The sequence below is a fragment of the Mesoplodon mirus genome (genome assembly GCF_964341445.2).
Source record: "Mesoplodon mirus genome assembly, chromosome: 15".
Classification (NCBI taxonomy): Eukaryota; Metazoa; Chordata; class Mammalia; order Artiodactyla; family Ziphiidae; genus Mesoplodon; species Mesoplodon mirus.
Genome location: NC_138991.1, coordinates 62,143,600 through 62,170,809, shown reverse-complemented (window position 1 = coordinate 62,170,809; position 27,210 = coordinate 62,143,600). Strand labels below are relative to the sequence as shown.

The window sequence follows — 27,210 nt, the reverse complement described above, 5'->3', positions numbered from 1 at the left end:
GCACGTCGGGCCGCCTGCTTGGCTGCGGCGGCCGCGGCGCTGAGCGAGGCGCTGAGTGACGCGCGGACTCGACGCTGACGGGCGGCAGACCTGACCCGCGGCCGGTGAGTGTCCGCGGCCGGTGAGTGTCCGCGCCCTGCCGCACCTCCCTCGGGGCTCCTCCGCGGGCCTGGTCCGCCCGGGCCCTCGGGAGCTGGGTTCGGTCGGCCACGGCCCGCTGCGCCCCAGCGCCCGCTTGAGGGAGCCCTGGCGGGCCAGGGACGGGGGTCGGCCCGGAGGGGGCGAGCGGGGCGAGCGGGGCGAGCGGGGTGGGGGCCGAGCGGGGGGACCCCGCTTCCTAGACGGCGTTTCAGAGACCCGGGGAGGCCTAAGCCGCGAGTTCGCATAGTTGTGCCCCGGGGGAGGTGACCCCCTGTTCGCCGCGGGCGGACTTGGGGTTCCCGCGGGGCCTGCAGCCTCTGGCCGCCCAGCCCGCACGTCTGTCCACCTTGGGCCGGCGAGGACCCAGACCTGGCCCGGCGGCGGAGAGCCGTGCCTGGGCTGTTGGCGTGGGCCGGGGCTCTGCCCTTCCTGCTCTTGACTCACCTCGGTCCGTAGGGCCCTTTGAGTCACTGTCTTGACTTCCGGAGTGACCCGCGGCCGCCAGATTGCGAGGGACCAACATCAGGGGCAGCCGGTTAGTCTGGCAGGGAGTCTACTTGTCACCTCGTAAGCGCAGTGCCCTAGGTGTATTAATTGTCCCGTAAAAGCTGCCAGGACCGCCTTGCACACTCTTTTCACAAGGCCTGTGTCATGTCATTTAAATGACTTCTGATGAACCGGTTGCTGTGGCCTGTGGCTGTTCATCCTTATTGTCTTGTATTCTTGTGTGAACCACACAAGGCGGAGAATGATTGAAAAAATATAAACATCCTATGGTGCTCTACAGTTCAGGAAGCCCGCTCACTCTCAGCCCCTAACAAAACCCTGTGAGTTGATAGTTTTCCCACAGGTGAAATGGGTTTAATGATGAATCTCGAGTTAAGAGATCTAACCTGCATCCCAAAATCAATAAGATGGCACAGATGGTCTTGTACCTGGTGGTCTGCTCCCAGATCCCATGCTCTTTCCTAACAGAGCCATGGAGATTGGAAATGGATTATGTTATTTAAACTAGACATTTTTCCCTCTCCCCCTAAACTGCCCTCCCAAGTAGAAGGAAACAGGGAACTTACTAGTTTTATGTATTTGAATTTCTGTTAGGCATTAACCAGGTGTTTTGATTAAAATTTTAACTGTCATATTAAAATTTTTAGGTTTTCTTTTGCGAGGAGGAGGATAAGGAATATAAATGAGTAAATCTGTGCTTTAAAAAAATTATTATTATTTTATATTTATTTATTTATTGGCTGCTTTGGGTCTTCGTTGCTGTGCGCGGGCTTTCTCTAGTTGCGGCGAGCGGGGGCTACTCTTTGTTGTGGTGCGTGGGCGTCTCATTGCGGTGGCTTTTCGTTGTAGAGCACGGTCTCTAGGCGTGCGGGCTTCAGTAGTTGTGGCTCGCGCACTCTAGAGTGCAGGCTCAGTAGCTGTGGCGCACGGGCTCAGTTGCTCCGCGGCATGTGGGATATTCCTGGACCACGGCTCGAACCCGGGTCCCCTGCATTGGCAGGCGGATTCTTAACCACTGCACCACCAGGGAAGTCCCTAAATCTGTGCTTTATTCATTATGTTTTTTTCAAGAAACATCACAAGACAAGACATCACAAGCTTACCAAGAGCTCACAGTTCAGTTGGGCATTTCAAGTTTACTTGGTGAAATTGGGAAAAGTTTTCAAATACAGTACCTAAGCCAAAGTACTGGTGGGGGTATGGGAATTCGAGGGAGCTTGGAAACACTTACTGAGTGACCTTGTCAGACTGGCTATGTGAAGAGGAAAAATCTGTGATTCCCCCATTGTCTGACTTGATTTCCTTTTTTCCTTTGCCTGAGCCAATGAGATGATATGCTGTGAGTCACCAGAGTCAGGAGTGTGAGCTACTCCAGAAATTACAGTGCCAAGGAGAAGGTGAATTACAGAAAGTAAAGCATTCATTGCCTTTGGCTTACCGTTCCTTGAGTCTGTTGAAAAGCAAAATAGCTGGGGCCTTTGGTTTTTTGGTTTCTTTTTAAAAGCTGACTCTCTTCATAGGATAGTTGGTCTCTGTATCAGGTTTGCACCAAAAATTGAAATATCACTCCTCTAGGAGGAAGATATTTTTGAAAATTGGAATTTTATATTTCAGTGTAAAATTCAGCATTTAGTTTGTAACTCCTTGGAGAGAAAGATGAAAAATTTGAACAGTACATTATCTCCTTGTATATTATTGGCCATAGTTAACTAAAAAGTTATAAATAGACATTTAATGCAGTCTCTTTTTCTGATACTAGTTAATGGGAGAATTAAGAGATCTGGGTCACATTTCCTTTTGTGTTGAACACAGTGAAGGTTATTTGCTTTTTAACTTAATTTATTATATGTTAGGTTTGTTTGTGTAAAAGTATAGGATGAAAGCTCTGCCTTTTATTTATTTATTTATTTATTTATTTATTTATTTTAAAAATAAGATGTTGGGGGTAGGAGTTTATTAATTAATTAATTTATTTTTGCTGTGTTGGGTCTTCATTTCTGTGCGAGGGCTTTCTCTAGTTATGGCAAGCGGGGCCCACTCTTCATCGCGGTGCGCGGGCCTCTCACTATCGGCCTCTCTTGTTGCGGAGCACAGGCTCCTGATGCGCAGGCTCAGTAGCTGTGGCTCACGGGCCTAGTTGCTCCGCGGCATGTGGGATCCTCCCAGACCAGGGCTCGAACCTGTGTCCCCTGCATTAGCAGGCAGATTCTCAACCACTGCGCCACCAGGGATGCCCCTCTGCCTTTTAATGTAATCTGAATAATCTCTCAGGGTATTTTTGCCCTGCTGAGAAGCAGTGCCATTACTGATTAATTCTTGCCAGCAGTGAGAGAGAGTGGAGGGGGCATATCTTTAATTGGAACAGTTAATATAACTGCTTATACTGGGATCTTCCTGTTTTTTATTTGGAAGCTATTTCACTCTGGTGACCACTCGGGTGCTCTGTGATAGTTCACTCCAAGGTTTACTTTTCCCTATTGACTTCATTTATTTACCATAAGATGTCTCCCATTATATTACACATTGTAAGGCCAGCTAATGAAGGCATCTGGCTTTAAATTCTTTTAAACTTTCTAATAAATCTGACACACAGTACTGAAATACAGCAGCCCATAACTGATGGTCTGATCTAGCAATGTTATATATGTTTACAGGATATACAGTTACATTTATTCATAAATCCTTTCTGTATGACCAATATCTTTCCATTAAGAATAACAATGGTTTTGTAGTTCACTATAGATAATTTAGAGGTGCATAGCTATTATAAAGGGAGTATATTTACAATCAGCCCATCAGAGGACTGCATCTAAATTGCGATCATGGCTGACTTCAGTGGAGCCAGGAAGCCTTTCTGGGTCGTCATATCAACCACATCTATAGTCAGACCTTACAAGGTAATATTCTAAACCTTAACTAGACATTTCAAAACAGCAGTTAAATTCATGAGGCTCTTCTCAGTGAGCAGGTTTTAATGTTGCTTTGATGTAATTTTAAAAGGCTTTTAGCAAATGTGCATTTCCCTGTGTGATACATTTCTTTTAAGCAAATATTTTAATAGTAATCCAAGGGCTGTTTTGTCTGCTTTTGGAGTAGGAATTGCATCAGATTGCGTGTCTTGCTGTTCAATGATATGATGTTGAGGAGGGTTCTTTTTTCAAATGTATGCTTAAGTATCTCTCTCTCTCTGAAAGTCTACATATACACTAACTTTTTGTTTGCACTTCAAAATGATTGGATTGTTAAGTACAAAACTGAGCTGATTAATCAATTTGTAACCATTATTTTCACAAAGCTATTCAACACTAGACAGTGTTGTTTTACATGTGTGTATATATATCCAAATACATACATATTAATTTATATTAGAAAGAGTGAAAAATAAACGGTTTGTTTCTCCCCAAAAAGGAAGCTGTGGTATATTTTTGATCATGAGAAAAACATTTAAACCCCTTGAGCTGCAGTTTCTGTGTCTGAAAAATGAGGTTAATACTTGATGAGCCTTCAAGTCTTGAGTGCCTTGAATGCTGCTTTTCAGTGTAAGACAGGGGTTTCCAAACTTTTCTGTTTCACTAAGTTTGAGGTTGGGCCTGGGAACCTGTGTTTTTAAAGTTTCCCATGTGATTCTTGTTTGGGGCCTCCTTGTCTAAAGCCCAGGCTGGATGGAAGAGGGAGTAGATTGGTAGGAAGGCAGAGAAGTAAGCGACAGGATACATGAGGAAGGAGACAGCAGAGAGGACAGAAAGGGCGGATTGCTGCACACAGTGACTGCGGTCAGCTTTTCTGCCAGAGGCCCACTAAGTGGATATTCTTTTCTCTCTACTTAGGGGAAAAATTAATTTTTGTCACACGAATAGATTTGTTTCCTTCCCAGGAATATCATAAGCCTAATTATTGTCATAGTTCTCAGTAACTTTAAAAGAACTTTGTGGAAGAATGGCATAAAGAGACAGGTGTCTAGCACCCCGCCAGCCTGACTCTTTCTCAATACTCCCAGCTTCTTGCCTTTCTCCCAGTGAGCTCTCTCAGTCTTGGAAGCCTCAAGTTTCACTGTCTTGTATTATATTCAATCCCGCAGTTACCTTAGGGCTATGGGAAGGTGCTAGCATGATTAAAAACAATTTGCCATCATGCTTTTAGCTAATCTAGTTGGCTGACCTGCCTCTTCAGTCACTGGGGTGATCATATTTATTATGCCAAACAGTGGGACCCATAGTCTGAGCATACAGGTATACTGAAGGAGTTGGTGAAACAGGATATTTGAGTCAGAACTGTCCTGGAAAATCTGGAACATAAGGCTCCATCTTTAGCACTCTTGTCTGTACTGCACAGTTAGCATTTATACTATAATACACCTGTTATGTTATTTATCTTTCTATTTCTCTCTCTCTCTTTCTCAGTTGAAAGCTGCTTGAGGTCCTGAACATCTTAGGCCTCTTTGTAGTTGTAGAGCCCATGAGCATTGTAAGTGTTTGTTGATGATAAGATGGCATGTCACATACCTTCCTTAGTACTGGATCTGCTATTCTCTCTGGCAAGACCACTAGGAGCTGCTGCAGAGGAGCTGTTGTCACCTGGAACTATTTCCAGGGCAATTTGGAGGAGGGCAGGCAGATGAAGGGGAAGAATCGGTGAGCAAAACTGAGTGTGGGTTGGGAGCAGGGGCTAGGTAGTAGTGTTTGAAGGCAGATGAGAAAAGCAGACATAATGAAGTGGCATTAAACCTTTACTCCCTTGATTTTCTACAGGAAGGCAAGGGGAGAGTCACACCTCCTCTTTGCTTAGTAGTAGCAGGTATCCCACTAATTAGAAAATAACTTTCAAAACACTCTATTCTGGGACTTCCTTGGCAGTCCAGTGGTTAAGACTTTGCCTTCCAATGCAGGGGGTGTGGGTTCGATCCCTGGTTAGGGAGTTAACATCCCACATGCCTTGGGGCCAAAAAACCAAAATATTCAAAAACAAAAACAAATAAACAAAAACACTCTATTCCTCTGCCACACTTGGGTTTTTGTCAGCCTCAGCAAAATTTCTAAGTGTCTGTGCCCAGTGTCATGTTTGTCTTGCTTTGTAACACTTTTTGTGTTTGCAAAAAGTCTTACTGGCGGACCCAGGAGGAACAAAGTGGGGTGACTGGCTGCTCTAGGTTATGCTTTCTTCCCTTTTCATGTGGCTTTTCCGGGACTTATGCCCAGATTTTAAAGTCAACACATTCAAGTGCAAATGCCTACAGGTAGAAGGACAAAGAAGCTATCTATCTGCCCATTTGGCACACATGTCTTGCCTCTGTGGTGTGCAGACTATTGGCACCGAGGGGATGTACAAAAACAACAGCAAACCCAGCAGTCCTTGTTCACAGGGGGTTGGCAGTCACCTTGAGGGGGTGCAAAACAGTAAATTCACTTTGTATGGTTTATGATTGTTGTTTGGACACTCAATATTCTGTGAGGTCAGGGAAGTGAAGAGCTGAGAAGTGGAAAAGATGATAATTTGAATGAAACCCACTGGGTTAGGTAAAAGACAGAGTTGGAAGAGAAAAGAAGGAAGGAGGGGAAACCCCTCTTTAATGAATGAGCATTAAGGGGTTTTATTGAAAACATATTACCCACAAAAGGAATGTCTCTCATAAAGTAACTCATCTAGAATAGGGATTCTTAACCTGAATTCTTGGTCCACAGGTGAACTTTAGGGGCCTGTGGTTGCTCTGGAATGGCATAGGCAGCATTTTTTTAAATATGTAATTGTTCTGGAGAGAGAGTTTGAAGTCTTCACCTGATTTTCAAAGGGATTTGCAACTTCAAAAGGCTAATGAGGGCCTCCCTGGTGGCGCAGTGGTTGAGAGTCCGCCTGCCGATGCAGGGGATACGGGTTCGTGCCCCGGTCTGGGAGGATCCCATATGCCGCGGAGCAGCTGGGCCCGTGAGCCATGGCCGCTGGGCCTGCGCATCCGGAGCCTGTGCTCCGCAACGGGAGAGGCCACAACAGTGAGAGGCCCGCATACCGCAAAAAGAAAAAAAAAAAAAAAAAAGGCTAATGATTATTGTATTCTGACAAATACCCTTGCTACCCATCTTCAGAAGTGCACGTCTGTGAATTTGTTTCTTCAGATGAGGAGGTATTTCCATGGAAGATTAGAGACAGAAACCATAGGATTCCTTTGTAAACAAGCAGCCTTCTACCAAACACCAAGTGTCATGGGACATACTTGAGTGTTCATGCAAAGGGCAGCATGTTCCCACATACACAGTGGTCTAATCTGGTTCCCAGGAGTGGGGCAGCTAAAGTGCCTTTACCTGACTGGTGTGGGTAAGGCTCCAGGTCTGCCCTCAGGGACCTTTAGTCGAGTGCAGCCGATTAGAGTGTGTACCTGTCCGTGACACAGAGCTAGAGCCAAGTAGGAGTGTTGGGGAGAGTGTGAGTTGGCACAGAAATCACATGCTTTTTGGAAGGTCAGGACGTTTTTCAGAAACTACTAGACTGTTGGAAACAAGGTATGAAAGAGTGGAGGGAACCCTGGGCAGGTCTGTGAACAGTGGCTAATTCAAGACCAGCTTCCCTCTGCTGCTTTGGACCTGCAGACCTAAAAGACTGTCCTAGAGCTGCCGTCACTTAGCACACACGGCGGGAAATGGAAACAGGCTGTTTCAGAGTGAGTGCCCTAGCTGCTCCAGAAGACAGCCAGCAAAGCATGCTGAGCTCAGGGCTCCTGAGGGTGGAGAAGGAGCTGAGCTCCCGCCCCCAACCCGCCCTGACTGCTTTAACTGTGGATGCTCCACTGTACTTGCTCCATGTATTAGCCTTCTGTGTAGGGTTTGGTTTGGGAAAAGGGGTGAGCATACCTCTCAAAGCCTTGGAGCACATGATTCTCTGCCTTTTGTGACATTTGCCCTCCTCATTGTGTCTACCTTTTTCCCCCCTAGTTATTCATTCATTATTGCCTAATCAGGTCCTTAGTCAGCAGTAGATGTTCTGGGCTATTTGAGTTTCCTCTCGATAATGATTAGTGGTGACAATTGATGTTTGACCAGTTCTAGAGACCTCTTGGGAATTACAGGCACCCATTTCATGTATCTTTAATTTATGTATTTTGTGCAGGCTGCCTCATGGAACAGGAAGTTATTCATTTTACAGTGGCAAAATGCTGTTTGTTTTTTTATTTTCTTTTTGGTAAATTGCGATCACTGTAGCATTTTGCTTTTCCCCCTTGGAGTAATAACCTAATGCCTTGGTGTATTTCCTCCAAAATGTGCTTAAAGACAGGATATGGGCATGTTAAAAGAAGGTTGACACCTTCCCTAGACTAACGAACATGAAGAGAATTCTGCTATGAAATCCCTTCTCTAAAGCCAACTGGGGGAATAAAGGGTTTTCACAGAGGTGGACAGCAGGAAGGGTCGGTGGTTTGTGCATGCATGGGGTGGAGGAGTGCTGGTAAGCGTTTGTTACCTGGACTGTAAAAATTTTGCCTATCCATTTCTTTCTTTTTTTGTTGTTTTTGGCCGCGCTGCTCAGCATGTGGGATCTTAGTTTCCTGACCAGGGGTCGAACCCACACCCCCTGCAGTGGAAGTGCAGAGTCTTAACCACTGGACCACCAGGGAAGTCCTGCCTATCCATTTCTTTAAAAAAAAAAAAAAAAAAAAGGTAAGGCAGTATTCTGCTCTTAATCAGGCTTTCAGAGTCCTTAAAATCTAAAAGGTGTGCCCGTGTCACCCCCTACCCTTCATGAGTAGAAATTTCTGCAGTAAAAATGCTGCTCAAAGATGCTTACTCACTAGCCAGCCATTTTTCTTATTTCTGGGATTCACTTTTAAATGTTCTCTTTGTCATCTGCTCTTTGAGAATACCTTGATTTTGAGAATACCTTACATTCTGGAAATTGTCTATTCACTCAGCAGACCCTGATTAGGTAGGTACCCTGTGTTGGGCAGTAGGAGACAAAGATAAATGAGCCATAATCTGGAAAAAAGGCATGTGTACAAATAAATACTGTAACAGAATACAAGTGCTATAATAGATCATGAAAGGCTTACTTAGGTAGCTCTTAATGTAACATCATGCCTCCAAGATCATCCAGCTCATTGTTATCTAGACCTTATTTTTAGAAGCAGTACAACTCCATTTTCAGAGGAGATGGGGAGCTGCTCTGTCTGAAATGGGTGGGGGAAGCCCACAGTCTTTGCTGCTCTGCCTCCTGTTAAATACCATCTTCCCTGCAGCTCAGTGAGAAGTGCCTCTTATTTTATAAATGAGGATGTTGGAGTTCAGGGCAGTCGTGTAATACAGCTAGCTAGCGCAGACCTGGTAGTAGAGCTTAGTTCTCATTCTTAGCCTACTTGTCAGTCAGACACCAGACTGATAAACAATAATTAGATTTTCTCCCAGTTTTATGTTCTATTCCTCCAAGAAGTCAGTGAGCACATTTCTGTCAGGGCTTCACCTCTGCCTGGCTTTGTTACTGAGCCTGCTTTAAAGGTTTTGCCTCTTAGCAATCTAAATACAAATTAGTCCTATTCCCAGGAAGGTACTGTGAGCCTTTTCATTGTCATCTGTGGGCAGTGCCAGGTTGCCCCACCTACAGCCTCTTCTGTTTTCTGGTGGAAATTCAGTTTCCCCAGAAATCTCTGTAAAGGATATTTGATGAAGGTGTGATGGATGGTGTGAAGCTTAGCTTGAAAACAAAGCTCTTCTTGTCTCTGTAAACTGATGAAGGGATGAGAGGTTCGAGCAGGGTTTTTCAGCCTTGGTGCTGTTGATGTTTTGGGCTGGATAATTGTTGTTATTGGTGTGTGTGTGTGTGTACGCACACTTGTGCTTTCTGTGGGATGTTGAGCAACATCAGACCCACCTCAGACCCACTAGATGCCAGTAGCACAGCCCATCCTCCAGTTGTGACAACCAAACATGTCTTCAGGCATGGCCAAATGTCCCTTGAGGGATAAAACGACCCCCATCTGAGAACCGCTGGGTTAGGGATTGATTGGCAAGAAACCTAAATGTAAATCAGAATTTTCGAGTACATTTTTCATTTACCTAAACTTTTATTTACAGCAATGAGCTGCTCTAAAGAAACAAAACAGTAACATGTCCCGTCCCCGATCCTGACCCTCTGTGGCATGGAGGGGCTTCACCTAACTCATGTTCAGAGCCTCCTTAAAAGAATTTGAACTCTGGTGATCATCTTCCTTTAGGTCCTTTGCAAAATTTATTTTGCTAGAAATTCAAAGGTTTTTCTGTTCCTTTCTTGGTGTCTAGTGTTATCAGAATGAAAACAGAGGTTTTTCACAGTGAGCATTCAACTCAGTCTGTGATCCCAGTATAGATTTGATGCTACGTGTAGGGCCTTTCATAGAGACAGGGGTTTTTCCATTTCTTAACTAAAAGTATACAGGAACATTTGTTAACTTTAAGTGACACTTTCTTTAGTTTATTAATCAGCATCATACTATATGGCAGTTTTACAAGTAAATTATCTCATTTAATTTTTATACCTATGTTGCAGAGTTGTTATTACTATCCTTACACATGAAGAAACTGAGACTCAGAGAGGTACCTGGTCGAGGGCCACCCAGCAGGTGTGCAGCAGAACCAGGGTTTTCTCTCTGTCCTGCCTGACTAGAGCCTGTGCCTTGACCACAGCCCTATGCTGCCTCTCAGCCTGTGTGTGGCAGTGGATTCTCTCTTGACTGGGCTTAGTTCAGGTCAGGTTTGTTGGGCACCTACCGTAGGCCGGCTCTAGAGATCATCATGCAATTCAGTCATTGCCTCAACTCCTTTGGTGTCCTGTCAGCACATTAGCATTGTGTTGTGCAGATAGGACTTCTGTGCGTATGGCTGCTGTTAGACTTGTTGAGCCCATCTTCCAGAAACTTTGAGATGGAGGGATTCGGTCTGCATGTCATAGGATGTATACTGAAATACAAATACTTATATTTCTATCTAAGTTAATAGTCACATTTATACAGATGCTGAGTTACTGCCAGTGACTACTGCATGGGGAGGCTGTGTCCTGGGCATTTCATCCTGGTGAGGAAACTAATGCACATGGCTGTGGAAATTTCATGGACAGACCAGGTAGAGTAATGTGTGATGATCTGTTATCTCTTACCTTGGATCTGAGAAGGTTTCAATGAAGAGCTAGAGTATCTAGAAAAAGATACTTACTTTTGCTAAGTAATCACTGTGCCACCTTGATTTTTCTGCCTTTCAAGTATGGTTTTGAGGGGTGTTGCAAGTAAATTGTTACTAACAGTGAAATTTGTGAATATTTTGTCTTTCAAAAAATAAGTTTTATTGAGTTAAAGATTATCCTTATAAGTCAGCTCTCATTCTGAGATGCTTTTTAGAGTGGAAGAGAGGGCTGCTGTTACAACTAACTGCTGATAACTTCACATCACCTACAGTATATTTTTTCTACCCTCTAGCTCCTGGCTACTCCTAGGGGACATTTTCATCCATGTACAAATAGGCCAGATATACTGAGGGAGGAAAACAGTTGCGCACCCCCATTCCTAGGAGCTGTTGCCTCATTTATTAATACAGGGAACTAGAGTTGAGCGGCAGCAGGCTGCCTGCTCTGTGCTCCTGACCGCTCCTCCAGTGGAGGCAGGGCCTGCTGGGAACGCTGGGAAAGCTGAGCCTCTTACTCTAAGAAAGTCCGGTAGCTATTGCTGCTGGTCCCCTGCCACCATAGACACAAGCCTGCGAGGACAGGGCCAGCCTCTTGGAGTTGCCAGTTCTTGGTCAGGGCTTGTTTCCTTGCCGCCACTTCATCCACCTTTTCCCCTGCTGCCAGAATCTAGGCAGTCGTGAAAAAGCCTGAGAATGACACCTAACTCTGTAGACCTGTGGAAATATGTTAAGATCCCAAACAGGTCCAGAGTGAGACAGAGGAGCCACCTCATTAGATTGACCAATGCCTTGGCCTATGGAGTTGCTAATCTTATAAGAAGTTTATGTTGATGTACTTCCTATCCATCACACTACTGTTTCAAAGGCAGATGTATTTTCAGTAGACCGAAAGATAGGACTGAATAGGTCCTAGACACTTAACACATGGAGGACACGCTTTCAGATTCTTAAAACCAGATCTTCTATTTCTCTGTAGTTACTATGGTAGTAGGTACTATAGAAATGTGCAGACTCTATTGTGACTTCTTCTTGGTGTTGGGATGCCCCAGAGCCTCTGGCTTCATCGTCCACCAAGACCTGGCAGATCTGGCTGCTTCCTTCCAGGCACTGAGTGGTGGCGGGGGTCAGGGGATGAGGTGGTCGGGGGGTTGGAGTGGGGTCGGGGGATGGAGTCCCAATCCTCCCCCTTGGGACCAACCATCTCCAGCCTTGGCCTGCCGTGTTAGTCAACAAAAGCAAGGCTCGCCAGGGGACAACCTTCTCAGGTTGCCCTGTATTCTGAGTGAGCCAAGATGAGAATTGTGGGGATGGGCAGCCGCAGCTTCTGAATCTTCAAATGGGAGCCTGAGCATTTACTTCTCAGAAATCATAGGAGTGAGCTCAGTTTTCATACTAAAAAAACAAATGGCACTCAGTGGTTTAGCAAACCCCTCCACTGTGAGCGTAAATGCAGTGTAATATAACCTCAGTTTCCATGTTGCTAGTAGTCTGTCGTGACAGCCTACTAATTTCACGTTCGTGTACCACTGAGGGTTAGCTGGGGACACAGGAGGAATCACCTTGCATTCAGAAGGACTCAGGTTTGGTCCCAGCTCAACTGTTTACTCTGAGTGACCTTGGCCATATTACTTAATTCTCTTGATCTTAGTTCCTTCATAGTCATGGGATTCTGCTCGAAAGTGACTTAGTCTGGTGTGTCCACATCTGTTAGACTTTAGTCTGGCGCTCTTCCTCTGCACCACCCTCTCTTGGGTGAACTTGAGGGCCTTTGGTCCCTGCAAGGATGCTGCTTAGGTTCTGTTGTTCCTGTTTGTACAGAGGAAGTTACCTGGGAGCCCATAGCCCTTCTGGGTTTTCCAAAGTGGAGATTCAGCAGAAGCATCCTAATCATCCACTCTCTCCCTCAACTCCCAGATGCTATTTGTCGTCATCATTTATGAGAGAAGCTGAAGTCACCGGTGACAGTCGTGGCACCTGAGCGAAAGGAAATGTGGCTGACCACTTAACCCACAGGACACGTGCTTTCAAGGTTGTTCCAAAGTTGGAATGAGTTTTGTTTGATGGAGACGACCCACCAGCAGTTACTCTGTTACAACCAGCCCTGTAGACGTCTGGTGCCTCGGCTTTGTTCTTAGAAAATCCCAGCCCAACCATTTTAGAATTCAGGCAGGACTTCAGCCCCCACCCCTCCAGGTCCTTCTCATGGGAATAAAGAGTCTTGTCTTCTCAGCCCTGAGACCCAGTGGCACTCAGGGAACAGGGCAGGTCTTGTATTTATTTCATTTGTAGTAGGAAGTGGTGTCTTTGGTGCCAGCAGCAGTAGATTTCTGGCCTCTTCTCTGCTCTTTTCAGTGTTTCAGGTTTCGTCCCAGTGTCTGCTTTTGAATTCTTGCTCAGCTGTATTAGAATGTGCTAGAGATGAGCCCACCCCTCCACAGTGAAAAAAGCCTGCCAGAGAAGTCTTGGACTTCCTGAATCACGCCAGTTTTTGAGGTTACTAAGAGACTAGTGCCCTTAGTTGTTTTCTGGTTGCTTGTTGCCCAAATGTGCAGGTGTGTGTTGAGTAAATCTGACGCAAGAGCTTTGTGTCCCTGGACTCCCCACTTTTCCAGGATTCCTTGTTTGAACTTGCTCTTTGTCAAGAGGTTAATAGTCATCCATTCAATGAACTGTGGGATTGAATTCACCCAGTGATCAAAATGAAATGGGTGAAGCTTGTGTGTAAGATTTCCTGAGGTGTGGCGGCACCAGAGTTCAGAGACCTCAGGTCATTATTCTACAAACTCAGAAGGTATTGATCTAGATGATGTGGTTTCCTCAGGGTTTTGGGAGGCCCCTCTTATCACTGCTTCGTAGGGTAAGAGCTGAGTCAACCCTGTGCACCGCTCCCAACATCCAGCTTAGCCAGCATCGAGCAGCATCTGCAGTGTGGATTTTCTAGCTTCAGTGGTCACAGGTCTCACCTCAGAAAGAGCAGGAATTCCCATTTCCTGACAGTGTCAGAGGATGAGGGCTGAGTCAGAAGTCCTCAGGTGTCACCTGCCCAGAATTATCTATGGATTCACCAAATTTCACATTCTTCCTCAGTGTTTCAGAATCACCCAGCTGCCCGTTTTCGCCAACAACTTTCTCAAGAGATCATTAGCATTTGAGCAGCGTTAAGTTTCATGAAGCACTTGTGCACACATTAGCTCATTTAGTCCTCACAGCACACTCGAGAATGTGGAGCAAAGAGAGTTTTGTTATCCAGTTTTATGGATGATGAAACTCAGCCTTCAGAAGGTTATGACTTACCTATAGCCATGGAGCTACTAAGCATTGGAACTCCAACCCAGATCTTTCTAAGTCTAAAGACCCTTTGTGCAGGGCCCAGCTACCTTTTGTGCAGGGCCCAGCTACCTTTCCATTCCCGAAGGTGAGCTGGGTCTAGAGCAATAATCAACAGTAAGTGGGACCCCAAAAGTGGCCCCTGTAAACTGACAGGTCCACTGAGCTCCCCCCTCCCCTGCATCATTCCAGCCCTCCCTGAGGTCTGGGAGCAGCACAGGGACAGTCAAGGCTGTTTGCTACAGAAAACAGGTTGCACCTCCTCTTCACATCCATGTGCCAGCTGGGTTACAAATCTGGCCCTTGGTGCAGGGTTTACGCTTATAAATACTGGATTTTAAACAGTGCTAAGGAGAGCAAGTTTGTTTCCACGTTGCATCGGGACCAGGGCTTCTTCCCCCTGTTGAGAATTTCCTGGTGTCCTAGCACGGTCAGAAAAAAGCTCACCAGGAGTGTCTCCTAGGGTAGACCAGCTAGTAAGCAGTTCTGAGTTCATTCTCAATTCCTTTTGTAACATTAACATTTGTTATAAAGTGGTTTCACGGTCATTATCCTGTTTGATCCTAGTAATAGTCTTTTATTGAATGCTGGGCAGATATTCATTGCATTTTACAAGTGAAAAATGGAGAAAGCCAGAGAGATTTGGAAGCTCTGAAGAGATGCACCTTCCTGCCCCCTGGCTTCCTCCCTCCTGCTCCCTCTCCCTCCACAGTAGCCCTAGCATTGTTTGTTCCCCAGATCATATATAGGGTTAGAAGTAGGATGTTAGAATTTACTCTTTTTGTGTAGACAGATATTCAGAAAAGAACTTGCATGATGGGTAAACAACCCATTTCTTTCTTTTTTTTTTTTTAACATCTTTATTGGAAAAAATATGGAATGCTTCACAAATTTGCATGTCATCCTTGCGCAGGGGCCATGCTAATCTTCTCTGTATCGTTCCAATTTTAGTATATGTGCTGCCGAAGCAAGCACAACAACCCATTTCCTTATATCTGCTGAGGCTTGCCTGATAGGAGTATGTGACACCATTAAGAATTGACTTGGCCCGATTATGGGATTGTTCAACAGAAACAGGTGAAAAGGGGATGTAGAGAAGAAACAAATCCTATAGTCCAGGAAAGGGGGTGTCTTGGACTCTTGTATTCTGTGTTTATCATCTGAAAACATTTATGGGGCACATATTGTACATGGTTTCTGTGAGAGGTGATGCATCGTTTTTAACTAGGACCCTCCTGAATGTCACATATGTGGGTGGGGTGAGACCATAGACAAAGATGTATACAGTTGAAAGGTATTAGTTCAGCCAGAAGAGTGGAAAACACACAAACACATCTCCATGGGCTGTGGGAAGAAAGCTGCACCAATGACCAGAGGCACCTCGAGACAGAAGAAACCAGAGGCCTCATTACCAGCAGTACTGGCTAAGAAAAGGAGTCAGAGCCTGCTGAGGCGCCTGCCCTCACAGGCCTGCGGGTGAGGAGCAGCCTTGCTGGGCGAGGGGAGAGAGGATGTGGGACTGGGCCTGTGTGGTGCTGTCAGAGGGGCCAGGGAGTCAGTGTCCAACTCTGATGTGGGGAGAGCAGCCCAGGGCAGGGACTCTGGGGGAGACCCTGGGCTGCTGGAGCCCTGGGAGAGGACTCTGGGGGAGCAGCAGAAAAAACAACACTGGCCCCTAAACGAAGGCAACAACCCAGCTGGGCCCTGTGAGGTGAGAATGGCCTTGGCCAGCTCAGAGGCATGGGAATTATAAACAAGTCACTAGTTAGAAAAAAACCAGACCACCAGAAAGAGGGGTGGAGGTGGGGAGAAGGAGGGAAGGAGTCAGATTTGAAGAAAAATAAAACTAGATTTCATACCATTTAATTCAGAGACATAGTACCCAACTAAATTTTTTATTATTTTACTTGGTATTTTAGAATTTAATTCATATTTTATTGTCACCCCTCACCCGCCCCCTTCATTTAGCTAGCTTTGTCAGTAGGCATTTCATTCATGCATTGGCAACAATTACAGCTCAGGTTGGAGACTCCTCAGGGTGCTGTGCTGTACATGATTTGGAACATGGTGCTGGACTCTGAGAAACTCAAGAGTATGAGGGAGTCTTGATCTGTCTTGTAGGAGGATGCTTCTAGTTTAATGGGGTGGGAAACAGGCTGATGGCACTTGTGGAAGCTGAAGAATAATCATCTCTTATAAATGTGACGCCACTTCTAGACCGGAGTGAACTCTGAGCCGCCAACAGCCTTCTAGGTGGCAGGCAGGGACTTCTGGGGCCCAGTAGGAAGCCATTCGGTAGGGAGGGAGCAGCCACTCACCTTCCCTCTGGCTGCTTCCTCCTCTGTGTATGTGGGAAAACAGCACTAGCTCATGTTGTGGGCATCCCATGAGTTGCGGTAGCTGATAGCTGGTCACTGTCAATTCCAGTCAGGCAGGAGAACTGTTCTCATTTCAGGGAGCTGGTTGCCTGCCTTTCCTCCCCCTTCCCCCCTCCTACCTCTCTAGTTCTGGCCAAGCTCAGCAACCTGCCCCCTTCCCTCAGTTGTGGTTTTCCAGGGCAAAGAAGAAGAATGGGAATGAAAAAGAGAATTGTTACGGATGAAGTCTCCACTGTGCCTTTTGGGATCACCAGGTGGGGAAGGAGTGGTGATTATGTTTCTGTCTGGCAGCCGTGTCCCAGGCTGACTGACCTGAGATTTGCTGATGTCTCTATGGAGGAGGATTTAACGTCTTTGAACATGACTGTTCTTTCAGAAGCCCTAGAGTCTTGAGCCTGTCATTTACCAGGGCAGGGGCTTTGAAATGAGTGTTGTGGATCTGCTGGGCCAGGTCCACAGGAGGGAACATTGGTGATCGGGACGTTGTTGCCGCTTCTGTCAGATCAGGTGTGGGAGTGGGAGTGAAAACCAGTAGTGATCAGGTGAACAGCGAGGAGTACAGGAATTATGGAGTTGTGGAAGTAGATTTTACAAACAGAGAGTCACAGTTTTCTGGAAGTAGAAGAGAGAGAGAGGGCAGATCGACCTTTCTAGAATTAGTAAGAGCAAAGTAAAGGGCCCAGGGGACTTCCTGGTGACCACTTGGTACAGTACAGGGTCTTAGCTGGTTTCCTTGGTCCAATGGCTCTCTCTCTCCCTCCTCCCATGCCTTTCCTTCCCCCCTTTCAAGAGAATTGAGCCACTTTATATGAAAGAAGGAGCCAGTTAGCTAAACAGTCCAACAAATAACAAGTATTCATAGTTTTCCAAATTCCCTTCCTGTCACCATCAGTATACTTAGTTGTAGATAGTCGTAGTCAGTGTTTGGGGGCCTTTTTTAAACAAAGAAGTTTATGTAGACTTCTTTATGCAGGGGTAGAGCCCGTCAACTTGTTGCTGTGGTGCCAGGATTCCATTGTTTACTGTTGTTTGAGTAGCCCTGCCCTGTATTGTTAGGCTGTGTGACTTTTTTCAAATGTCATAGTATGGCTACTTATCATTTTGGTACAGATTACTATTAATACTTCTTGAAGTGTATTTCCCACAGTGGAATAATTTGGGATCTTTCTGTTTTTGTTGGGGGGTTGGGGCAGCTTCTTGTTGATAACAAAAGGTTGAAGTCTAGAAAGGTTCCACATTTATGATTTGGCCTCTGATTTTCTAGGGTTTACAGTGGTTCCTACAAAGAAAAAAAGGACTTGAGTATAAAAGTCAGCCTGACCAAGTTTGGCCATGTAGCTTTCAGAGAATGAAGTGATTTCTGTTTCTGACGTGCAAGGTGGCTCCTGAATGCTGCACCCCAGGCCACTCCCTTGAGGAACAGTGGCCGGGCCTCAGGAACGGACACAGCCCTCTTCCTGGCACCGAGCCTGTGTGGGTTGAATGTACTAACTGAGCCTTCCTGAGAATGTTCTCCTTCCCTGCCAGATGGAGTTTTTAGCCTGCGTAAGGACTCAGTATTCTTGCCGCTGGGATGGAATAAGCTGGTATCTGTCCTTCTTTCAAAGCAAAATCCTTAAACCGTGTTTTGAGTTTAGAACCTGTTGAAGTAGTGGACCGCAGAGTGCGCTTTGCTGGCCACAGATGCCTGCTGTTGGCGGCACGCATTACACCCACCTTCATTCCTTTGGATTTGTTGTTCAACATGTGTTTATGGAGAGCCTGTTATTTTTGGGGTCCTGGAGCTACAGCAGTGAAGCAGACAGCTGTGGCCGTGCCCTTAGGGGCAGAGTCGGGCCTCCTGAGAGCCGGGAGGAGGGAATTAGGGGCTGCTGGGCAGGACCAGGTTGAAGAGGGTGGGCAGAGGGTGTGCCTGAGGGAGGACTGGCACAAATAAAGTGCTGCTGAGAAAAAAAATGCCAAGATGGGCACTGGAGGAAAGCTGGCTTTCCCTTACTCTGTGTTTTTAAGAGAAGCAGAAGCCTCGTTGCTCAAGTGACTACACCTCCCAGAATGTGCAGTTATCAAGTAAAACAGTTAATGGTCAGATTTAATCGCTCATACAATCCCTGCTGTGCAGCATGATGATCAGGTGGAGGAATACCTAAGTTACGGCAGTTGGTAACCTAGGCAACCAAATGGCATTTGTTCTTGTCTTTGCCTGATTTTAGTTTTTTCCTGTAAGCAGCATGGGGGCTGCGGTCCTCAGGTGCCTGGGGCGTGTCCTCAGTGTGGCTGTGCACCTGCCTAGAGCCTCTGGGGCCTTTTACTGCAGCCTCCCTTCTCTGGGAAGCCGAGAACTCTCATCTCAGCACCCTCTCCTCTCTGCAGTCTGAGTGCCGAGCAGCTGGGGACAAATTGTGGCTTTCAGGGTCCCTAAGGGAGTGGAGCTCAGATGTTCTTTCTTAAAAGTCTGGGGAATTCCCGGGCGGTCCAGTGGTTAGGACCCCACACTTTCACTGCTGAGGGCCCGGGTTCCATCCCTGGTCAGGGAACTAAGATCCCATAAGATCCTGCAAGCCGTGCGGTGTGGCCAAAAAAGAAGTCTGTAAAGTTGGGTCAGTATGAACAAGCTGGGGGAAGCTACGTGGGGCTTATTCCACAGTTGGCAGAGTCTACCTTGACCCTTCAGAAAGAGGACACATAGCTGGGCAGCCTTTTACCATCTTTGTGGACTGTCCAGTTTCTAGCTTTGTTCATATTGTTGCTTGATCTAGAGGCACTTCCTCTCCCCCACCCCAGATCCCGTCTGTTGTTGATGGTCTGCACCATACCGTCACCAACACTTTGATAGAGGAGAGTGTATCTAATTTGGAGTCAAAGGAAGGTCCCATTTTCTATATTTTGTTATTTCTTTTCTCTCTTCAGCTTTATTGAGTTATAATTGACAAAATTGTAATTGTTTAAAGTGTGCAACATGACGATTTGGTATATGCATACATTGTGAAAGGAGCCACACAATTAAGTTAACACATCCATCACCTCACATATTTACCTTTTTTTAAAAAATAAATTTTATTTATTTATTTATTTATTTTTGGCTGTGTTAGGTGTTCGTTGCTGCGCGCAGGCTTCCTCTAGTTGCGGCGAGCGGGGGCTACTCTTCATTGTGGTGCGCGGGCTTCTCATTGTGGTGGCTTCTCTTGTTGTGGAGCACGGGCTCTAGGCTCACGGGCTTCAGTAGTTGTGGCATGCAGGCTCAGTAGCTGTGGCTCGCGGGCTCTAGAGTGTAGGCTCAGTACGTGTGGCGCGTGGGCTTAGCTGCTCCGTGGCATGTGGGATCTTTCCAGACCAGGGCTTGAACCAGTGTCCCCTGCATTGGCAGGCAGATTCTTAACCACTGTGCCACCAGGGAAGCCCCTACCTTTTTTTTAAGTGAAAACACTGAAGATCTATTCTCTTAGCAAATTTCAGTTACGCAGTACACTTTTATCAGCTATAGTCACCATGCTATTCATTAGCTTCTCAGACCTTATTCATATTATAACTGAAAATTTGTACCCTTTTACCAGCCATTACACATTGCCCCCACTCCCAGGCAGCCCCCATTCCACTGTGTTCTGTGAACTGAACCTTGTTTTTTAAAGATTGTGCATAGAAATGGTACCATGCCTTGTCTGGCTTATTTAACTTTCTGCTATTTTCTAAGTGTTCTTGGGCAAGTACAAACCATTATATCTAATATTTACTGAGTGCTTACCAAGTGGCAGGCACTGTCCTTCCGTGTTCTCACTTAATCCTTCCTATCATTAATCCGATTATATAAATACTAAATCTAAAGGTGAGAGAAGGTTCAGAAAGATCCTGCTGAGCAAAACCATGCCTTATAATATCCCCAGAGATAACAAAGATGTTATCTAGAGAAAACTCAGGATATTTAGCAAAATACTAACAGTAGTTGTATCTGTGGGGTGAGATAGAGGTTGTTCCTTACTCTTTATACCTTTCAAGGACCTTTATGCCTTCTTTATACCTTTCAAAGACCATTTCCTATAATTCTTTGTTCTCCTTGAACAAAGAAGTACCTGTTTCTGGGTAGAGCTCAGTAATGCTCAGTAAGTAGATGCTGCTTGAGGTAGCAAGTTAAGGTCTCTTCTTTTCTTGGCTTGATTTGGCCTGAGTTGGTAGCCCTGGTCTTGCGTTACTTTTTGTTAGTTGTTGGTGCAGCTGTGCTGCTGTTCATCTGGAAAGTTCCCAGATGGCCTCCCACCCCTTTGCACTGCCAGGGTGGAGGGGTGAGCTTGTTGTGTTCTGGGACCGTATCTCCCTGGCTGACAAAGGCTCAGCCATGGCAGCAAGCAGCAGGCACCGATTGGCTAACTTGTTATTTCCATCAGCCAGGCAGAGTCTGGAGTGGGCTGGGGACAGTTTGCTTGCGTGGTGACTCAGTGTAGCTGATGCAGGTTGTCAGGGGCCTTTCAAGCAGCTCTGTTTTAAAGCAGAGCTGCTCTGGATGGCCTGGCTTGACGTTCCACTTCATGTGCTTCTCTGCTTCTCTCTGCACAAGTCCACCTGCCTTTAACAGGTAGGCTGGGCTGGCTCAGATGAGCTTGCTGCCGCACTGAGAGCTGCTGCACTGCTCTTTTTTTTTAAATGATGTTTTCTTTGTTATTTTATGTTTTGGATAACTTTTAATTTTGCTATAATTTCAGAAATACAGAAAAGTTGTAAGAATAGTACATAGAACTCTTGTGTACATTTTATCCAGATTTACCATCAGCATTTTGCCTCATGTGCTTTACTTGTGTGTCCTCCCCCCTCCATGTACGTGCCTGTACACACACACACGCGCGCGCGCGCACACACACACACGTGCTCGTTTTCTCTGTCTCTGAACCATTTGACAATAAGTTGCAGGTAGTATGCCCCGTTACTTTTGAATACCTCAGTATGTGTTTCCTAAAACAAGGACGTTCTTTTAACTAACCACAGTGCAATTATAAAAAACAGCAAGTTCAGCATCAATACAATGCTGTCACCACTGTCCATATTTTGCCCATATGCAGATATAGTCCCAGTAACGGCAAAGCTTTATTTATTTATTTATTTATTTTGCGGTACGCGGGCCTCTCACTGTTGTGGCCTCTCCCGTTGTGGAGCACAGGCTCCGGATGCGCAGGCTCAGCGGCCATGGCTCACAGGGCCAGCTGCTCCGCGGCATGTGGGATCTTCCCGGACCGGGGCTTGAACCAGTGTCCCCTGCATTGGCAGGCAGATTCTCAACCACTGCGCCACCAGGGAAGCCCCAAAGCTTTATTTTTAAGGAAGACATTCCTGAGGCACATGGGTGACTCCTTGCTTATGTTGCTCAGGGGAGAGCAGAACCAGCAGGTGTTTGGGGGACGTGACCGTCGTGGGCGCCGCATCACCTACCCCTCATGTCTCTGCAGGACCAGAGTAGTGACAGCAGCAAGAACCACACCCAGCAACGATGTCAGCGGAACTGGAGACCTCAGAGGGGGTGGATGAGCCAGAGAAAAAGAGCTCTGAGGCCCCAGAAAAAGAAAACCACACCAGGTGAGCGAGCGACGGGAGCTGGCCATGTTGAGTCAGGTGGGCCCAGGGCCTGCCATGCCCAGCACACCTGGCTTCAGGTGCTGGAGGCACCAGATGTGGTCAGGGTCATGCTGCTGTGGTCCCCGGCCGCCAGGCTGGCACTGCAGAGACAGCATATGGCACCCTGGGCTGCTCAGCGCTCTGTCCGCTCCTTCTCACCGTCATCTCCGTCATACGAGGAGGCAGGACGGGCACTGCTAGGAATGCTGCATAGTGGAACTTGATGGTATTCCTGGTCCTTTTTTCTTCTTAAAGTTCTAAGCGTTTTGTCATCTGGGGTGAGAAAGGGTAATCAGAGGCAAAGCTGGCACCTTTTCCAGTGTCTCCCACCCCCTCGAATGTCGGAGCAACTCTAACTTCAGGGCTTTCCTTACTGGGGAGGATCAGTTCACTCAAAGCCTCTAGTTACCTGGGCCTCTTCTTCATTGTTCTTAGCCTCTCCTTGTAGCCCTGTCATTGGCAAAGTTCTTTTTTTTTTTCTGAATATTTATTTTATTTTTTGTCAAAGTATGGTTGATGTATAATATTATATAAGTTACAGGTGTACAGTATAGTGATTCACAATTTTTAAAGGTTATACTCCATTTATAGTTATTACAAAATATTGGCTATATTTCCTGAGTTGTACAATACATCCTTGTAGCTTTTTTTTTTTTTTTTTTTTTTTTTGTGGTACGCAGGCCTCTCACTGTTGTGGTCTCTTCCGTTGTGGAGCACAGGCTCCGGACGCACAGGCTCAGCGGCCATGGCTCACGGGCCCAGCCGCTCTGTGGCATGTGGGACCTTCCCGGACCGGGGCACGAACCTGTGTCCCCTGCATCGGCAGGCGGACTCTCAACCACTGCGCCACCAGGGAAACCCATTGTAGCTTATTTTATACATAGTAGTTTGTACCTCTTAGTCCCCTACCCTTATATTGCCCTCCCCTTTTCAGTCTTCCCACTGGTAACCACTAGCTTGTTCTCTATATCTGTGAGTCTTCTTTTTTGTTATATTCACTAGTTTGTTGTATTTTTTAGATTCCACATGTAAGTGGAATTTAGTATTTGTCTTTCTCTGATTTCACTTAGCATAATGCCCTCCAAGTCCATCCATGTTGCTACAAAAGACGTTATTTCATTATTTTTTGTGGCTAAGTAATATTCCATTCCATATATGTGTATGTATGTATGTATATATATCTCTCTCTCTCTCTCACATGTTCTTTTTTTTTTAATTGGAGTATAGTTGCTTTACAACGTTGTGTTAGTTTCTGCTGTACAGCAAAGTGAATCAGTTATACATATACATATATCCACTCATTTTTAGATTTCCTTCCCATTTAAGGTCACCACAGAGCAGTGAGTAGAGTTCCAGCAAAGTTCTTTTTTTATATCTTGAAATAATTGCTAATAATAAACTATTGTCAGCACAAGTGATATGAGCCAGTCTCCTAAAGAAGCCAACAGAGGCTGGGCTTCGAGAGGTCAAGTTTTTCTCGCTCTAGTAAATGATTGTGTGGACGCACGTGAGCCCCTACCTGGTGCGGTCTCCACCTTGTCTGGTACTGGCTACTGGCATCTGTCAGCACCACTCCATCCTGCATAATTTTGTTAAGCAGCACAAACCTAGGTCCTGGCTCTAACCTCCCCGGCCTTGATCTCATTTGCATCCTCCTACTCCTGGACCCAGCCACATGTAATCCTGAAGACACTGTGGGTCCAAGGTGGGAGGAAAGCAGCAGGGCCACCCCAGGAGATGCACGGTCAGTCCTTCTCAGTGGTGTGGATTCCAGGAAAGACATTCCCAAAGGTTGTCTCTTCCTTGAAGCCAGCACACGCTGTGGTAGGATTAGAGGTGTGTGCTTGGGCACTAGGGGGCCACAGAAGCAAAGCATCATTCATTTGGGTGGTTCAGAGAGACACGGACACTGTGGAGGAGTAGGTCACAGTCATCCAGAGTGTCTCCCAAGTCCTTGGAGCAGACTCATGTCTGCCTGTCCTGTGCTTCTTGGTAAGAGGCTGGAATCAAGTTTCTGAGCAGCCTCTGCCTCTAGCTCAGCAAGTGGTCAGCCTAGAGCTGGGAAGGGCTAATTCACACATGCATGCTCTCTCCATAGGATGGCGGACCTCTCCGAGCTCCTGAAGGAAGGGACCAAGGAAGCGCATGACCGGGCAGAAAACACCCAGTTTGTCAAGGACTTCTTGAAAGGCAACATCAGGAAGGAGCTGTTTAAGGTTTGTGCCCTAGGTCATGGACTGGGTCGGGCTGGGGGCCTTAGTCCCATGAGGAAGTCCCCCTGGAGAGCCTTTCTCCATACTCCATGCTTTCTCAGCGTCAGGCTGTGGTTTCATGTCTTAAGTGGAATAACATAGTGATGTAAAGGAAGTGATCCATGTTCCAAAGAATTCACCGTGTCATTCTTTTAAGAAACAAAAGCTTCCTGCACATGTGAAATAATTCACTGTATAAAAGTAGGCCTTTGGGGAATGGAGGGGGGTGCTACTCGAGCTTTTGTCTACAGCTGCTCAGAAGTGTGGGCAGTGGGCTTGGGAGTTGCCGGCCAAGGTCCCCCTTTCCCATGGTCTCCCCATCGCCCTCGGCAGCTGGCCACCACTGCACTGTACTTCACATACTCGGCACTTGAGGAGGAGATGGACCGGAACAAGGACCACCCAGCCTTTGCCCCCTTGTACTTCCCCACGGAGCTGCACCGGAAGGCGGCACTGATCAAGGACATGGAGTATTTCTATGGTGAGGACTGGGAGGAGCAGGTGCAGTGCTCCGAGGCCACCCGAAAGTACGTGGAGCGGATCCACTGCGTGGGGCAGAATGAACCAGAGCTGCTGGTGGCCCACGCCTACACCCGCTACATGGGGGACCTCTCAGGGGGCCAGGTGCTGAAGAAGGTGGCCCAGCGGGCCCTGAAACTCCCCAGCACAGGGGAAGGGACCCAGTTCTACCTGTTTGAGAATGTGGACAATGCACAGCAGTTCAAGCAGTTGTACCGGGCCAGGATGAACGCTCTGGACCTGAACCTGAAGACCAAAGAGAAGATCGTGGAGGAGGCCAACAAGGCCTTCGAGTACAACATGCAGGTACTGCCAGGGGTCAGGCGGGAAGGGGCCTCTGACCACGGGGGGCCACTCTGGGTCTGCCTGAATGGACATCAGTGCACTAGGACAGAGGAGCCGCCCAAATGGGCATCAGTGCACTAGGACAGGAGCTACAGCCTGCCTGAGAGAAAGTCAAGGGACCAAACAGGCAGGCCAGAGAGCACGAACCCAGTTATGGCTCTGCTTTGTTTGATAGCCTGTGTGTTGTGTTTTGGGAAGGCGAGGCCCCAGCACATTGAGGGGTTGGGAAGGAGAGAGCCATCTCCCTCCCTCTCACCCCAGGATCCTGGTCTTAAGGAATGGGTTTCCCCCTTTTTAGCAAGGATTGCTATGAGAAGTCCTACTTGATAAGTTCAGGGAGAGAACCAAGGAGAGTGAGAATGACTCAGTTTACAAGTAGCTGTTAGATGGGCCCAAGTCTGGGGAGGCTGATTCTGTGTCCAGAGCCCAGTCCCAGCCCTCAGCACCAGGAAAGTTGCCACGGGAGGTGGTGAAGCGCCAGCCTGACCACAGGCCTGGCAGCCCTCTAGTCTGATCTCAGCAGGCCTCTGAGGGCCACTTAGGCTAGGTCAGCCCTGTCAGGGCCTCATTCTCCCATGTTCCTCCTTTTCTGTTGTTGCTAAAAATACCCAGCGGCTGGAAATAGGGAAGTACCAGTGCTCACGCAGTGTCTTGGGGAAGCGCTTTTGCTTTCTCCTCCTATCTGTCCCCTGGTAGTTTCAGTTGTGGTCTGTCAGTCTGGGCAGCACAGGTGCGGCCACACCTCCCAGAGCTCGGCGGCGGGGCACGGACTGGGGCTGCTGCTCTGCACTCCTGAGCAAGCCTCGCCTGCTTCGGCTCCCTCTGTGTCCGGGGGAGATTTTTCTTTGAAAACAGAGGATACACAGTCCAGTGATGGCTGTCGATCCTCTGCACCTGCAGATATTCAGTGAACTGGACCAGGCTGGCTCCTTGCTGGCCAAAGAGACCCTGGAGGACGGGCTCCCTGTGCACGATGGGAAAGGAGATGTGCGGAAATGCCCCTACTACGCTGCTAAACAAGACAAAGGTAGGCCTCTTGTGTCCTGAGCTCCCCCCAGGGTGGTTGTGTCCGTGTCCCCCACTAATGCCATGTCCCTTGTTGGTACTGCCATGCAGGTGCCCTGGAGGGCAGCAGCTGCCCCTTCCAAACAGTCCTGTCTGTACTGAGCAAGCCCAGCCTCCAGTTCATCCTGGCCGCCAGCGTGGCCCTGGCTGCCGGCCTCTTGGCCTGGTACTACATGTGAAGGACCCACCACCCATGCTGGTGCCCTCCTCCTGACCACTGGCCCGCCCTCACCTCTACCCACGACCAAACTACCACCTCAGGTGACTTTTTTTTAATGCTGGGCTTGAGAAAACAAGCAACCAATAAAAGCCTGATGCTAAAGCCTTTGCCTGTCAGCATCCCATCTGCGGGCCAAATGCTGACCTGGGTGCAGGCCCACCCTCCCTGCAGCCCCCAGGCCACGGCAGCAGGAGCAGCCTTTGCAGCTCAGCGGGCCAGCCTGGGCCTCTGGAACCAGCTCTGCTGCTGGGGCACCCACACCTCTCACCCTGAGGCTCTTTACCTCTGCTCTTCCTTGTCATGTCTGCATTTAGGTGGGTATCTTTCCCTTGCTGGGAGTGGAGAAGCTAGCAAGTTCAGGCTCCCATAGCCCCGGGGTCGGGGGGGCTCCCTAGATGTGACTGCTCTTCTGCAGGACCTCTCCTGGGGGCAGGGGCCAGGAAGGGGGCAGAAGTCAGGCTTGCACCCTGCCTCAGAGGCCCTGGGAGCTCTGTCCTGGGTAGCCAGTCCTTATGCCTCTCAAGCAGAAACCTGAGTGGGGTCTGTTTGCCCGTGGCCTGTCTCCTCTGACCTGTGGAAATGCTACTGCACTCAATAAAATGGACTCCGACAGCTGCCTCCCTCCTTCCTGGTGTGATGTCATCCTTCTCGATGGCCCCTGGCAGCCCCTCATGGGCTCCCAATACTGCTGGTCACGTTCCAGCAGTGCACCTCTCCAGGGCAGAGTCACT

The 27,210-nt window shown here is 47.4% G+C and overlaps 1 protein-coding gene across 2 annotated transcripts; it reads left to right on the top strand.

Moving 5' to 3' along the window:
* HMOX2 (heme oxygenase 2) lies at nt 1–27,103 on the top strand. 2 transcript variants are annotated; one of them, XM_082645492.1, is made up of 6 exons: nt 1–104; nt 21,913–22,039; nt 24,177–24,294; nt 24,664–25,155; nt 26,095–26,221; nt 26,311–27,103. In XM_082645492.1, exons 2-6 carry the CDS (start codon nt 21,954–21,956, stop codon nt 26,436–26,438), a joined length of 951 nt encoding a protein of 316 aa, XP_082501618.1. In that variant the 5' UTR covers nt 1–104; nt 21,913–21,953; the 3' UTR covers nt 26,439–27,103. The 2 variants fall into 2 exon arrangements, with proteins under 2 accessions (XP_082501618.1, XP_082501617.1); XM_082645491.1 differs by having other exon boundaries at nt 1–121.
* Nucleotides 27,104–27,210: the final 107 nt, after the last annotated feature.

Excerpts from the sequence above, each read along its gene's own strand:
- HMOX2 (XM_082645492.1), top strand. The coding sequence starts at position 21,954 with ATGTCAGCGGAACTGGAGACCTCAGAGGGGGTGGATGAGCCAGAGAAA. Across the intron at positions 22,040-24,176 it reads GAAAAAGAAAACCACACCAG|GATGGCGGACCTCTCCGAGC; the intron begins GTGAGCGAGCGA and ends CTCTCTCCATAG. Across the intron at positions 26,222-26,310 it reads CGCTGCTAAACAAGACAAAG|GTGCCCTGGAGGGCAGCAGC; the intron begins GTAGGCCTCTTG and ends ACTGCCATGCAG.